Below are 17,291 nucleotides of genomic sequence, written 5' to 3' on the forward strand. Positions count from 1 at the left end.
AGCAAAGGGGAAATGAGAGAGAGCTTGAGTCACTTCAATGCTGTTTCCAGTACTGAATTAGCAATAAGGAGAGCATAAATTGAAACAGAAAGGAGATTAGCCATCACTATTCAACTAGGAATAACAGTTGTGTAGATAATGTTATCAGACAAGATGTGAAGGTAGATATGGAGTGATAATTAAAGAAACAATTAGGAGGTTTCTCACTACAACAGTAGATATTAAAAAGAAATAAATCTCTTCAGACAAATAGACTTTTGGGGGCTGAACTCTGCTTGTGTATGTATGTGTGTGTGCACATGCATCTACTCAATTACTATAATTCTACCTTCTATCATTACCCCTCAGTCACAACATATTCTAATTATCTGAAGAGAAGATAGTAAAATAATTTACTAGATATTTTTAATTTCATAGGAAAATTTGAATCTTTCTATGGTACTCTAAAAATTTTTTTAAAATACTCATTATTCATTTGGAGACTCTATCTCTTATAAATGATTGAAAAGCTAATGAAAACTTTTTGATTTAAAATAATCTAAATTCACTTTATTAGTTTATGTTACTATAAAACTGTTCAGTATATAACTTTGATTGTCATGACAAGGGATTGGTTATATCTTATATTTGTTATTTTTTCTTTGCCTCCAAAAGTCATAGCTCTCCAATATATTGGGAATCAAATAGTCACTAGGAAAAGATAAAAATGCCCTTCCTTAAGAAATATACTTATTTCTAAAGTATATAAAAATAAAACATGAAATGCAAATATAGTTATTTGGTAATCTTACTTATCTTCAAGTTATAATAATTATATTTAATAAATCCATTATATATACATATATACACATACATAACTTGACTTTATTAATTTATGTTACTATAAAACTATATATATAGTAGGGAGACACAAAAAATAAGTTTCTTACTTATCTAGGGGCACTCACATTGAACTATTGCATTTAAAAATGCTTCATATATAGTTTTTAGGGAAACAATTAATGGCATACTTCTAAATACTGTAAGAGAAATAAATATGTCTGTATATGTGTGTATATATATTATATATTATTATATACATATATATTATTATATACATATATATTATTATATATGTATCTATGTATCAGTTAAATCCTTTTGGGTATACCTGTATTTCTTTCTTATTCCAATTTATCTTAGAAAATCTCAGAAGGGTAAGATTGTAGGTTTCCCTCCGGTTAAGAAATTAATTCAGTTTGTACAACTAATTAAGAAAGGGAAGGCAATTTAAAGAAAAGGTAATACTTTAACTTTCTCTCTTCAATGTTATTAATATATAAAACAGAGAAAACTCAGATAATCTAAATGTTTTAACATTATGACTGAGTTTAAATATATACATATTAAATACTTTTCAGTAGAAATAATCATCTAGTCACTAGCAATATAGCCTCTATATGCTACTTCAAAAAAAAAAATAAACAGAGAATAATGGGATTGGTGTTATGGTTTGGATCTTAAAATTTCCCCCAAAGATCTCATGTGTCAGGCAATGCAAGAGTGCTCAGAAGGTGAAATGATTAGATTATGCAAGCTGTACCCTCATCAGTGGATTAATGCACTTGATAGATTAATAAATTGAACAGACTACTGTGTTAACTGTAGGCAGGTGGGGCAGGGCTGGAGGAAATAGGACACTGTGGGCGTGGCCTGGACTATATCTGTCCATGCTTTTTTCTCCTCTCTTTCTCTCTCTGCTTCCTTCCTGCCCCATGAGATGAAACTTTTCCTCTAGTAGGCCCTTCTGCCGTAATTATCTGCCTCACTTCAGGCCCAGAGCAATGCAGTTGGACAACCATGAACTAAATCTCTGACACCATGAACCCAAAATAAACTTTCCCTCCTCAAAGTTGTTCCTGTCAGGTATTTTGGTCATGGAATCTAAAAGCTTACTGGCTTATACAAATGCATGACAGATATTTGAAAATATATAAATTCTGGGAAAAATATTTTAAATGCTTTTTAAAAAAATTAATGGCCCTGCCAAGCAATAAGAACAGAGCTAATTGAAAGAGATTTGACTCTTGAGATAAAAAAAAGCTCTATTAGAGGAAATATGTATTGATAAGCCCCCTCCACCTTAGAGATATACTTAGCTCATGCAATATAGGAAAGCCAGAGCCTAGTCTCAAAAGTCACATTCTTAAGGGTATGATGAGCCAGAAGATAGAGTTCAGGACTGCAATACTTACTGAAAATTAAGGGGAAAACTATGAGCAAAAGAAAGCAGTGGAGAGTGAATTCCCAAATCTCTAAATCTTAGGGTGAATCCTGAATTATGCATGTAGGAATAAGATTGCAAGGATCTCATGAAAATCAAAAACTAGAAAGATGAAAGACTGAAGAGAGGTTTCATCTGAGAGCTATTAAAAATAACTTAATGATTGAAGTTTAAATTTCATCAAGTTAGGGAGATCCGATAAATATATTACAATTTTCATTGAAATCCTAGGAGGGCCATGCCTTCAAAGTAAATATCAAACCAAGATTTTGCTCTAAGAATAAAGAGAACACATAAATAATCCCATAGTGACATAATAAAAAAAAGGAAAAATTCTAGGTATTTACCTAGACTGTATTCTAGAACAAACTTAACATACTTTAACAGATAATACAATTTTTATAATGTCATCAGCAATAATCAGTATAGAATAAATATTACCAGACATGCAAAAATAAGCAAACAATAACAACAAACTAGAAAAATATACCCCAAGGTAAAAAACTAGAAAATATACTCAATAAAAATATACCTTGATACAACACAGACATTGAAATCAGGAGAAATGGGTTTTAAAGCTGTTGTTATAATGTGGTTATAGATTTAAAATGTTAATAAAGTCATAATGAATGAATCTATAGAAAATATCAGAGGGAAATGAAAAATAAAAAAGAAAGGAAATAGAAATTGGATATCAGAAAAATATAATATATTAAGTTAATATCTCCTTGGATAATTTTACCTCTACCCAGGAAGAAATAGCAGGCATGGGACATGTGCAAACATCACAAACAAGACCAGATTAAATACATAAGAAAAAGAATGTTATTGTGATCTCTGAGATACAGGAATGAAACAGGGGATCTTTACTATTTCACAGATTTCCAAATGGAGACAGTTTTGAACATGTGATGCAGTATAGGTCACCCAAACATGACTGAGATCATTCATGAACTGACGACAAGGAGGCACTGGGAAAGCTCAGGGATTCAATTTATGGAGCAGAGTATCAGGTGCATAGGAGTAACCAAAAATTTTTTTTTCTTATTTTAAATTTATTTGAAAGATGGTTGTGTCCTTACAGAAAAAAAAACAATCATGCACTATAATTTACACACTGATAATTATTACAAATTTAGAAATAAATGGTATGGCTAATTAAATAGGATGAGAGAAAGAAATGAAATTTTACTTCAGATTCTTGTAGGAAATCTTAGAGAAACCATTACAAATATAGAAGGGGCTGAGGCTATAGCTCAGTTGGTAGAGTGCTTGCCTTGCATGCATAAAGGCCCTGGGTTTGATCAGCACTAAAAACAACAATAACAACAACAAAAAACAAATATAGAAACATATTTAAAAATCCATTAGTGGAGATAAAATATAAAACTGAAAGTTCCTAAGTTTGTACAAAGAATGCAGAAAGTAACACAGATAACCCATAGCAAGTTGATAATTTTAAATTCCAACGTGTCAATAAATACACCAAGGATAATCTGAACACCATGATTAATAGGCAAAAATAATCAGAATATATAAATAATGAGACCTGTTAGTATGTAAATTAAATAACGGAAGTGCACATTACATGCAATGAAAGAGAGGTTAACAAAAATGACTGGAAAATAGACAAATCTTGCAAATACTTGAAAGAGACTACACTGCCTACATAAATATGGCTATATTAGTATCAGACAAAGCAAGTTTGGGGGCTAGGACTGAAGAGGGAAATCTCATAATGCTAAAGTATAAGTTCACTTAGAAGCTAACATTCTTAAAATGTGATCATTTAAACAAATGAACAAAGACATGAAACAAAATTATAGGCAGAAAAATAATGCATAAACCCATAATTATAATAGATTTCCAGACCCTTTATTTGTATTTCAAAGAAAAAAAAGAAAGAAAGTCATTAATATTAGACTTGTAAAACACTACCAAGTTTACTTTACATTTATGAAATACAAGTACATACAAGATTAAGTGTTGGTCCATAAAATTACTCTATATTTAAAAAATTAAATTCACACAAAGTACATTCTCTGTCCTTAAAGGAATTACATTAGAAGTCAGTGAACAAAAATATATCTGGAAAATTCCCCAAACATTTGTATATTATACAATGTATTTCCAAATTACCTCAGTAAAAGAACAAAAATATATAAAAAAATGAAAAATTTTATACTCCATAATAAATGGAAACAGTATATCAAAATTGGTAATATTTAGCTGAAGAAGTGTTTCAAAATAAAGTAAAACTTTAAAATATTCATATCAGAAAACCAAAAATGTCCCCAAAATTAAATAATTATTGGTCTTAAGAAGCAAAATAAAAGTAGATGAAATAGCAAAAAACAATTAATTAGAAAACAAAACCGAAAAAGTCAAATGTTTGTAATTTTAAAATATCATTAAAATTCCTAAATCATTATGAAGATTGAATAAGGTTTAGAGTTGTAGCTTAGTGGTAGAGCGTTTGCTTAGCATGTGGGAGGCACTGCATATAAATAAATAAATACATAAATAAAAGAATAAATTGATTAATTAATTAACTAAAATGTCTATCAACAACTAAAAAGTATATTTTAAAAAGACTAATAGTAATAACTGTGTGTGGGGAGAGAGAGAGAGGCAGTCACAAAGGGGTACAAAAAATAGGCAGAAAAGTACACACAAATTCTTAGTATTTATGAAGAAAAGAAAGATGCTACTGTTATGTTTTGGATCAGGAATGTCTCCCAAAGGCTCATGTGTTGGTCCCTAATGCAGTAATGTTCAGAAGTGAGGTTTTGGGGAAGTGATTAGATCATAAGGCTCTGATCTTCTTGGTAAATTAATAATTTGATGACATTCTAGGGAGGAGGTTGAAATTGTTTTGGCTGATAATAGGCCTTCTACGTTTCCATATACTTTTCAAATTAAGAAAATTCATAGATTAGGAGAAAATGTATGTGAGATATACAGCCTAGTTGTAAGGAATGCTTCCATAGGACATGACTTTGGAGACTATATTCCATCTGTAGCCCCTTCCTCTTTCTCTGCTTTTGGGCCAACATGAGTAACTTTGCTCTGACATGCCCATTTTGCCATGATCAAGTCAGGCCCAAAGCAATGGACTGGCTGATCTTGGACAGAAACCCCTGAAACCATGAGTCAAAATAAATCTTTCCTTCTCTAAGTTTATTTTCTCAGGTATTTGTCACAATGAAGAAAAGCTAACATAATTACGACATATTCTGCAGACATGACAAAGATCTTAAGGAAATACAACTAATCACATGCTAATAAATTCAATAACTTAGATGAATTAGTTCATTTTTGGGCCAAAACTAAAAATCTACTTACCACAGCCAATACAAGGAAAAAGTTAAAAAAAATGCTAAACAGATCTACATTCATTGAATTTAAAAAAATCAAAATTAAACTTCTAAGAATGGATATCATCAGTGATTTTTAGCAAATATTAATGGAAGATATAATGAAAAAACTCTCCAAAAATTCCTGAGGAATAAAGAGGAGGAAGAAATACTTCCTACCCATTTTATAAAGCCAGATGCTCTGATTCCAAAACTTGACAAATTAATTATAAGTGCAAGATTCTTTACAAAATGTCAGTAAATGACATCCAGAAACATCCATATAGAGGACAATCCTGACCAAGTGGAATTTATCCCAGGAATGCAAAGTTGATTTACATTTGAAAACCATTCATTAGAATTGACCATGTCAACAACTACCGCCCACCTTAAAACAAAATAAACCAACCCCCCCCCCCAAAAAAAATGGTCATTTTAATAAACTCAAAAAAGGCATTTCACAACTATTAAAATGAACAAGAGATGTTAGTAAGGCCACAAGATAGAATGGCAATATAAAAGTTTACTGTATGTATAATGTAAAACAAAAGGAAATTTCAAAATTCCATTTATCATAGTAAAACAAATCTTTAAGTACACACAAAATATTTTAACAAAACATGTAAGTTCATCCATACATAGAAAACTACAAAATATTCTGAAATAGTATTGAAGATGTCTATAATGAAGAAGTATATCATGTCCTGAACAGAAAAAATCATGAGTAAAGTGTTTACCCAATTTTGATGGATAGATTCATTGCACTTCAATCACACTTTCAACATGTTGCAGAAATTGACATTAATTTGAAAAGTATATGGAAAGGTAGAAGACCTATTATCAGCCAAAACAATTCTGCAGAAGATAATGGGCAGTATTCACATTACCTGGTTTCAAGAGTTACTATAAGATACAGTAATCAAGACAGTATAATTGCCATATAAACATTATAAACATAAGGAACCCAGGAATGGATCCATGTGTATGTGGTTAATTGGAGGAAAACAAGTCTTTTCAGTGTGCCTATACAATTTGATATGCATACATAAACATTAATCCTTGAACCACATGTAATTACCTTAAATTGAATTACAGACCTATGTATGAAAGCTAAAATTATAAGGCCTCTAGAAGAAGTATGAGATAATGTCGTCAATATCAAGAAGTAGAACACAATTTCTTAGGAACAATAAATATGAAAAAATATGATAAGTTGTACTTCATTAAAATTTAAGACTTTTGTTCATCAAAATAAATTAAGAAAATAAATATGAAGTCATGGATTAGGAGAAAATATTTGTGAGATATATGTTTTTGTGTGTCTATCTATCTATCTATCTATCTATCTATCTATCTATCTATCTATCTCTAGAATTTAAAAACAACTCTCCCCAAGGAGTAGCAAGAAACAATCCAAGTTTAAAGAGGCAAAGACCTGGAAAAATTACAAAACAAAATATGTGAACAGCTAGGAAGCACATATAAAGTTGCTTGAGATCATTAGTCATTAAAGAAAATTCAAGGTAAAATCACAAGGATGTTACTGTTTTACATACACTTGAATGCTAAATTTGGGCTGGCAACATCAGATGTTGGTGTTAATGCTGAGAAACTGACAGTCATTGTCCTTGCTGCTGGGAGTATTAAATTTTAAAATTTGAAATTGTGGAAACTGTTTAGCAGTTCCTTATAAAGTCAAAACTATAAAGCCCTATTACCCACAAATTCCTCTCCTAGGTGTTTCTCCAAAAGAAACGAAAACATGTGTCCTTGTAAAGGCTTACAGAAAAATGTTCATTCTCCCAAGAGAAAAGCAGATAAACAAAACACAGCTTATTCATAGAACTGAATCCTGCTCAGCAGCAAAACATGTGAATTGCATAATACATACACGGTTGAATCACCAAAAAACTGCTTCGTGAAAAAAAAACAGACATAACATATCATATTCTGCATGATCCCATTTATATACACTTCAAGAGCAGACAAATATAATCTATGTTGATAGAGAAGAGTTCCATGCAATGATGGAAGCAGATTTAACACGAATTTCTTTGGGATAGTATATTTGGATTACTAAGTTTCTTTGGCCTGGTTCTGGTTAATTTTTGACATTTTTCTGGCTAAGAACCATGTAGATTTGAGACATGATGCACTCCTTTCAGTTACTTAATATTTCAGTGACACCAAAATTACAAATGAAGCTAATTAAAAATAATTTTCAAATACCTTTCATCTTTTAAACTCATAATGATTATAGATTCAAGAGGCTGGTGGACGTCTTAAGAGTACAAGAACTTATATCATTTTTGTAGGAAATCCTACTCAGTCATTTGCCCATATGGTATGTTCATATCATATCCAAGGTTAAGATGTAGATTGAAACCAATCTACCTTGTTGTCAGTTGACTAATGCTGAAGTACTTAGCACCTACATCAATACTCACCGATTATTATTGGCTGTGGTTCACTTTTTACTCCAACCCCGGCGCTGGTACTAGCCGCAACCTCTACCCGGTATTGAATACCTGGGAATAATCCACCAATTATTACAGACCGAATGGCTGCGTCCACAGTTTTGTTGATATGGAATCGTGTTTCATTTCCCAGACACCAGATCTACACAAAGGGAAAGTGAAAACACATAAATATGAAAATCCCATTTGTGGTAACTAAATGACTATAATTGATTAAATATTTTTAATTGTGACCAATCTATTTTCTGGTCTCACAGAAATGTTTGTGAATGACATTTCCCAAAGTCCAACTCCTGCATTTTATGTATATGTGTGAATTAAAGGAAGAACAATAAAAGAAAATAAAACTATCCCACATTCAACTATATATATATATATATATATATATATATATATATATATATATATATATCTATCATCAAGGAATTCTGATAAATAATCTGTAGCGAACAATAATTCCTTTAACACCTATCTAGAAAATGGTCTTTAGTTGGAAATAGCATTTTGGTACACATTAAAACACATACTTTTTTCCACTTAATTTATCAAAATTTATTGTGCATTTAACTTATTTAAAATATGATGGTTATGAATTATAATGTCTAAGGCATATAGGTGTACATCTAAGTAATTTATATTTCATTTAAGAAAATATTAACTTACACAGAAGTAGTTAGTGAGATTAATTGACCTAAGTTATAGGTATTGACTAAAATGAGATTAAAGCCAATATTTACATTGACACTAATAAATCTTTATATTGATGAATACATACACACATACACACACAGAGACACATAGAAACACAAAAAAATAAAATGGTTATAAGATTCTAGACACTGATGTTAAAGCACCTAGGTCTTTACTCCAAGAAGAAATCATACTTTAGAGCATGTTTTCTTTAGGGATATGAAAAACTGTACTTGAAAAATGGTTGTAAAATAATTCTGCTGCATATCTTTATTTTAATTCATATTATACTTCATAATCTGCATGTAGATGAATGTGTAGGAATACATAAGGTTTGTTTCTGAAACAGGTAAGTCCCTGAATTTTCTTAGCAAAATAATTCTTGTGCATCCTGTCCATATTTATATCTGACATCTGTGTTCCTAACAAAAGAATATTTATCCCTCATCTATGTATACAATTTGCTAACAAAATATGACAGATTTATAATGAGTGGAAAATTTTATAATTTATGAAAAACATTCATCATGTTGTAAATAAATTTATCAAAATTTAATTGAAATTAAATTTAGGGTATTCAGACCTAGATGGTCCTAAAGCAAATTCCTCACTGAATTAAATCATAGACATGCACACACACATATATACACCATAGTGATTAATTATCTAGTGTTCAAAGAATGTTCTAATATTTTAAAACTTGAGAATATACAAAACTATCCTATTATGAAGGCATTTATTCTTATACTTCTTTAGAACGTTTGCTGATAATGTGATGGTAATCATTCTAAAATAAAACCTTATGCTTTAGTCCATTAATGTGCTTCCAAGTTGACCTTCAATTTAATACAGTTCTATTTAAAATGTAGGATATTTTTAGAGATAAAATTCAATCAGCAATCTTTTGAGTGAACTATTTCAACTTTATTTCACATACCAACTATGGATTTCTGAAGTAAAGTGAGGTGTTCTTTATTATATTATTTTTATTGTATAAGTTGTTTTCAGAATTCTGGAAATATTTCCTAATAGCAACATAGTTTTCAAATTTTACAAAGTTTAGTAAGAAGTTTTATACTCATCCATGGTTTAATCATATCAGTTAGGCAAAATTTTATTTTGAATCCTTAGACATGGCCTGTGTCTTAAACATCAAGGATGAGGATAAAACAACAGATACTCTTTCTAAATAACAACAAATTTACCAATTAATAAAAGAGACAAACCTTTTTTTAAGTTTTTTTTAAATTTGTTGTTTTAATGATCACCTTCCCCCCAACCCCAAGGGAAATATCTTTCAAAATCTTAATAAATAAATAAAGCAGAATATAGAGTACAAGTTGGTGTTGCCATCTTCTGTCCCTACACTATCCCCTCTAAATCCAAAATCTCTCTCCATTTCTTGAGAACCAGTTTTAAAACAGCTGCCCTAAGTCCCTTACACAGAATTTAATATTAATCATGCAGGCAATTTCTGGGATGACATCTTTACTACCTACATCTATCCCCATCCCTTTAAATCCTTGGTTTCTGAATCATACCATATAGAAAATCATTCCTCTGTTGTAGGTTTTTTGCTCAACTCAGTTGTGTGTCTGTCATCTTAAAGTTAAGTTGTGATTCCCGATGCATTTGTTTCCTTACCTGTCATACAAAGGTATAATCACTTCACACTTTAAACGAAAAAGAGAATATTTAGAGCTGTCTCTTTCTCATATGCACTGAACTTTCTCCAAAAAACTCTCCATAAACCCTCCTTCTTCATGCAGGCCCTACCTTGTACTCTTGGATTATTCCATTCTGGTGATCTGGAGGAGGAGGATCCCAGGAAACACTAATGCTTGTGCTATTGTGGCTTCCGACTGTCAGCACAGTGACAGATTGTGGAGGGGCACTTGGGGCTGCAGAGGGAGTAATTAGAATAAATGCAGACTTTGAGTCTCAGTGTACATTAGTACTGCTTACAAAATATGAATAGAAAGGCAAGACAAATGACATTCTGGCTTCCAGTAGTTCTAAATTTGTATATAGCATTTAACAGTGACAATTTTTTTTGAGAATTAAGCCATTAAACTCAATGAAAAAATTAAAACAAATACAACAGGTGGGAAAACATGCACTAAATAATAAATTTAACAGCTAACATGCTAATGAGTGGTTTTTATATGCCCAGTACCAAAATGTCAATTTTCATTATCACCATAACCTCAGTGGGTAGAAGCATCTCTTAATTTCACAGAAAAGGAAATGATCTACTGTATGAAATTTATCACAGTCAAATGAAGCCAGGCTTGGTGGCACATGCCAGTAATCGCAGCAGCTTGGGAGTCTAAGGCAGGGGGATCAAAAGTTCAAAGCTAGCCCCAGCAAAAGCCAGGCACTAAGCAACTCAGTGAGATCCAGTTTCTAAGTAAAATACAAAGCAAGGCTGGGGATATGACTTAGTGGTTGAGTGTCCCGAGTTAAATTCCTGGAACTCCCTCACAAAAAAAAAAAAAAAAAAAAAAAGTTAAAGGGTAAGTTACTATTTGAACCAGATACATCTGTTTTTAGAATTTGATCATTTCAATTCTAATAGACCATGTTTCTGAAAAATAAAACCATAGCTTCCAACCAAAATTATTTTGAGAGAATATATCTCAAAATTTTATCAGGTGTTATTTCTGAAGCATTATTGACAGTCTTTTTAAAAATATTGTTTTCGATTGTGTTTAGTAAATAAAAACTGAAACACTGATATAAATTTCACCAACAAAGAAAAACAATCCTTTCACACTGGGAACAATAATTGACTCTCATAAACTAACCCGTAATTTAAGATTTAAAACTGATTTTATATGGATGGGCAAGGGAGTATGATGATAAATATGAAAACAGGTTCATGTTGGGTCAAATGTGAAATAGTCAGATTTTGATTTCCAACAATAATTCTCTTCCTTTATAGTTTCTCCTATAACTAATTACCACTGTACTGAGAAATAGGAAGCAAGAAGGTTTTCCTGAATTTAGACTAAGCATATTCCATACAGTGCATCTGAGAGTTAAGAAATATTAATTTTGCAGAAAAAAAACTCATTTATTTTCAGTGAATCTCTGAATTTAAACCAAATGTAGAGAAAGCATAATAAGGATTCTACATAAAAATTCTCTGATAACTAGAAAACAAGGAATTTTATGACATTAAAGGATTTTTAATATAAAATCATCAATGCTTTTATATTCTGCAGTTTAGTCCCTTAAAAATCGTATCTAAAAGATATTTTAAAGACCCATTGATAAGGTTTTTCCCATGTTTGGCAAACTTGTCAGGACATAAATTTCAATGAGGAATGATCATATTTACATTGAGATATAGGATGTACACAGACATGTGATAATACAATATTGGTCATTTCCTATTCCTCTATGTGACAATATTGCTGTAAAATGGGGTATGATGACATCAATCTGACCACTTTTCTACCAGCCTTGTAGTTATTAAGTAGACTTCACTGAAAAATAACACTTTTGAAACTGGCTTTTCATTCTCCTCGCTGCTGGCTTGGCAAGAACACCAGGCCTGCTTCCTGACAGGTCAATTATTCTGGTACTCAGCTTCTTTGTACAGATGTGAAAGAACCCAAATCGCTGCTCATCATTCCCAGACATAGCCCAGCTGAGTTCCATTTGTTACTTTCACAAGGCCACAGAAATCAGAGCTGAATGTACACTGAATGGTGACAAATGTCTAGGCCAGAGGAAAAGCCTAACTGCAGTGAAACTGACTTTTGGAGGGAGGATTCCAACATGATCTTCTGTATTGGAGTTATCCACCCTGCTCATTAGTACTACACTTGCAAGATATGGTAAAATTTAATGCTGGAGAAAATATTACCAATTTTTATCAATCTTGCATTTTCTTTTCGTATCCTAAAAGTGAACCAAATGTGCCTTTAAAATAAGGCTTTCTGCCCATGCCTGTGGATCACACTGTAAACTAATGTGGACATTCTATTTTTGCTGTGTATTATATTATAGAGAATTTATATTTTATAAAATTTCTTTGGTCAGGCATACCTGTCAGTATATGCAAACGATATACATTTTCTTAAAGCCTTTTTTAAAATATCTTTTTGCATGAAGTACATTTAGACAAAAGGTTTTTATTAGGATTGGTGCACATAAAATTAGTATAAAAACAAAAGGGGGGATTTGTTTTGTCATCCCACGTTTTTATTTTAATAGCAATATTCATTATAAGTCTCTGGCTTACTGAAGGAGACTTTATAAATGGACTAGTTGAAACCTATATCAATCTTTGGTCCATCATATATTGACTTTAAAGTATCTGTGGGTAAAAAATTTTCAAAACTAGAGAGAAGGCAAGAACTTTCCTAAGAAGAAAGGTATTACAAACATGAAAGTAACCATCCAAATCAGAACTTATGTTTTAGACTGGCAATGCCCACAGTAGAAAATAGCTGAGAAAAGAAAATATCACCTTGTACTACATTTAAAAAGGAGTAGTCACTGTGAATAACCTGTGATCTTGTATTTTCTATAGTCTGTCCCTATGAAGTGCACCCACATAAATATATGGAAATATGTTACAATCAAATTCCAGGGCACAGAAACATATAAAACTTGGGGCAAATGTTTAAGAAGAATTTAAATTCAGAATCTATTTATATTTTTATATTCATTTTTGTCAGATTCTGTACAATTCTCCTAATACAAAGAGAAAAATGACAGTGCCTGCTATATATTTTTCTATTTTTAAATAACTTTTTAGTTTTCAATGGACCTTTGTTTTATTTATTTATATGTTGTGCTGAGGATTCAACCCAGTGCCTCACATGCTAGGCAAGTGTTCTACCACTGAACTACAACCCCAGCCCATATATCTTTAAATGTTCTGTCTAGTTTCCTAAGGAATATACTAAAATAGAACTGTAAGAGAAATTGGTTTATTCATAGTATAAGTTTGGTTTACATTACAAATTGGGATACTCACCTTCTTCAGTAGTACGGACTGTTTTAGATTCACTATCCATTCCTTGGAACTCATTAAAATACGGTCGGACTTTAATTTCATAAGTGACTCCTTTTTTCAGATTGACTAAGACAGCACTTCGTTCAGTTGGGACTTTGGCATCTAAATTCTGCCATGAGGAGGTGGCTTGTAGGCCTGAAGTCTGACGATACATTACTCGGTAGCCTTGAATAAACTGAGGCTGGCGGTCAACCTGGAAAACACATCAAAGACCCTCTGAACCTGAAGGGAGGTGTGCCAGATTCACAAGAGACCTATCCTCTCTTCTCTGTCCCAGTTCAATCCACACACTTATCATCTCAGTGAGACCAGGGCTTTCTAACTCATCTCCCTGCTTCCAATAACCTCTTCCAATCCCACATTCACATTGCCCGCAACATTATCTCCAAAATAAAGAGTAGGACAACTCTCTTGCATTCAACGCCCATACTTATGGTTTTATATGTGATGTGGTATTTTTCAGGGATTTCCATTCTCATCACTTGTCTGCTCCTTAGACATTTTTGAGTTCTTACTAGTAGCTGCCAGGAATTCTTCTAAGAGCTGGGAATAAAATGGAAAAAGTTGGTAGAGCCAACTCTTGGCCTCATGGTACTTTGAGTCCAGGTGGAAGGTAGGCATTATCATGCCTACTATGGCCAAGTTCAGTTACAGCACATATCAGAAATAAATGTAATGAATGACAGGCACCAGGAAATAAGAGCAGGAGAAGTTCAATGAGTTGGGAAGGGGAGGTAGTTTCCGGACAAGAGTCAGACGATTTGCCATCTGCAATAAGAATAGTTTACCAGAGGAAAGGAAAGTGGGAACAAATGTGTAACCACCCTGTGGCTAAGAGAGAGCATATAAAAGAGATTTCAGCTGTTAATGTTTTAAATGCATATGAAAGCTTATACCCATTACCAAATATTCCATGAAAAAGTTTTTGTTAATTCAGTAACTTCTTATTCTTTCAGTGGGCCTGCTCTGTACACAATCGAACTCTCTTACGTTTTCATTTACTTAAGGGACAATAGCTATTTTTAATAATGATCTGAGATTTTTTATTTAAAATTTAAATCAAATAGAACTTTTCATATGTATTTTTATATGTATTTTTGTTCAGTCTCATGATAATTACATGAAAATCAAACAATATAAGTGCAAGTAGAAAAATAAACATGCTCCCTTTATACATTTATTAAGCACTCTTCACAGGCATCTCAGAGTTTCTTCATTTGTAGGGAAAGGAATTTTAGGTTTTTTTCTTTATTTTTAAAGAGTTTTTGCTCCTGTCCTATTTCTTAAGATGCTGTATTGAAGCATAAACGGCAATGGTAACTTCTCCAATTAATATCTCATATTATAGTTTAATATTCATATACTAAGAAGCTTTAAGCTTGATATATTTTACTTTCAAATCAAAAGTAAAGATTAATGGAGAGAAATAAAATCACCTCATTTCAGAATGGTTATGAAGAAAGAAAAAAGAGAGAAGGTGATGATGGAAATGGGTATGTTAACTCTTAAAAAAATTCTTTATTCAATTGTCAGCTTGTTATGAACAAAAAATGTTTTTTTCATGAATTAACTTCTAACACCTCTTATTTAGCTTCATCATTGTCTTGTTTGTTAAGGGAAGTCAGCAAATCAATGAATATTAAGCTATTAGTTTTCAAATAATAAAAATGCAGAACTTTAATCAAAACAATGGAATAATTTTTTTTCCATGTTCAGAATGTCCAAGCTAGAAATCTCTATGAAGTTGATGGGTCTGAGTGTGTGTGTATCTATATACAGCTAATTCCAGCCTTTCAGATGAGTCTCAACAAATATAAATTTCTTCACCCATCTGACAACTTTCTAACCCTCAAAGATTTTTCTGGAATTACGGCTACACTTGTAGAAGATTATATCAAGAATGACTTACGATATTTGCCTGTCAGTAAATGGATGGATCTGTAGACTATCACGCTAAGTAAAAGACACCAGTTCCAGATACCAAAGGTGGAATGTTTTTACTGAAAACATTACTATTATTAAACACTCTTAATAATAATATGTGGAAGCTAAACCACAATCAGGGGGTGGGGGATAGAAATTCAGTGGAGCAGACAATGGGGATTGAAGGGAAGGGAGGAAGGATGGGAAAAGGAAAGAGAGTGGAATGAATCTGACAAAACTTTCCTATGGACATACGTGAATATACCACGGTGAATCTCACCATATAGTAAGTACATCCTCTGGAGTATAATATATTCTATGCTTTAGTATTATATGAAAATGAATTCTACTGACATGTATAACTAAAAGAAACCAATGAAAATAAATAAATAATTCATTAAAATGACATTTTAGTAAATGTGTAAAATCCCATTTAAGCAAAGAAAGGAAGGAAGGAAGGAAGGAAGGAAGGAAGGAAGGAAGGAAGGAAGGAAGAAAGAAAGAAAGAAAGAAAGAAAGAAAGAAAGAAAGAAAGAAAGAAAGAAAGAAAGAAAGAAAGAAAGAAAGAAATTTAAAAGAGGAAAAGGGGAAGCCCAGGTCTAACATAGAAGCTCGTGGTCTCTGCGTCCTCATCCATGTTACCAGTTTGTGTTCATAATGACTGACATATTTTTTTGAAAAGCAGGAATCATTCTGACATCATAAAATAAGGCAACCAAGAAGCAAAAAGTTAAATTTACAAGAGTCAAAGAGTGATGCTTTTCATCAAAACTGTCAAAGTTTAAAAAAAAAAAAAAAAAAACAAGAAAAAAAAAAAAAACCCTTGCAGCATATGTTAAAACAACATCAAGCTTACATTTTATAAACTTCTCTGTGTTGGCTTTAAGTGAATTTATATACTGAAAGAAAGACATAACTCACAATAATAGCTTGTTAATACTGAAAGAAGCAAGCTGTGTTTTTAAGAAGAACATTAAGCAGCTGTTTCCAGATGAAGGGAGTCTGTAAATCAGGGTAAATTGGTTTTATCCATGTTTGGTTTTCATTAATTAAGTGTTTTAGGGACTTTATGAAGCTAATGTTTACTACCCCACATCGCCTTGCTCACTTCAGTGGGCACCCTCTCCAACCCGTAGATAGTAATGGCCTACTTAATAGCCACGTGGTTTAACTTCAGTTTGTGCAGTTGCCAGGCATTTGGGGGGAGAGGAAATTTGTTGTTACAGGTGGAAGCAAAAATGAAAATGCTGAGCATTACCATTTAAACAAATAGGCTGGCTTTTATTGGATGTGTGTTCTACACCACTAACGTGTGGTGCTCATTTTGACAGGTAATCATTTTCAAGTTAAACCATACGCTTGTCACTAGTTTTATTAACATTCTGAGGAGAAGAAAAATGTGCTCTTAGAGTTGATTGCAATCAGAGTCTGGCCACAAATTTATAGGTTTATATGATTTAAAAAAATACCACTGTATTTTGAAACATGTATTAAAAAGAATTGTGTTAAGGAAGAAGTGAAATGAAAAAGAAAACTTCAGACTTCCAGTA

General features: G+C 32.0%; 1 protein-coding gene across 1 annotated transcript in view; it reads right to left on the reverse strand.

Annotated features, from left to right (window-relative positions):
- The window catches only part of Robo2 (roundabout guidance receptor 2), a 510,793-nt gene that overhangs the window by 68,874 nt on the left and 424,628 nt on the right, over positions 1–17,291 (reverse strand). Inside the window, exons 14-16 of the mRNA XM_077795545.1 lie at positions 13,780–14,011; positions 10,563–10,687; positions 8,067–8,238 (exon numbers count right to left, since the gene is read on the reverse strand). Coding sequence (XP_077651671.1) covers positions 8,067–8,238; positions 10,563–10,687; positions 13,780–14,011 — 529 coding nt within the window. The remainder of the gene's footprint in view (positions 1–8,066; positions 8,239–10,562; positions 10,688–13,779; positions 14,012–17,291) is intronic.

The sequence above is a fragment of the Urocitellus parryii genome, chromosome 2, assembly GCF_045843805.1.
Source record: "Urocitellus parryii isolate mUroPar1 chromosome 2, mUroPar1.hap1, whole genome shotgun sequence".
Taxonomy (NCBI): domain Eukaryota; kingdom Metazoa; phylum Chordata; class Mammalia; order Rodentia; family Sciuridae; genus Urocitellus; species Urocitellus parryii.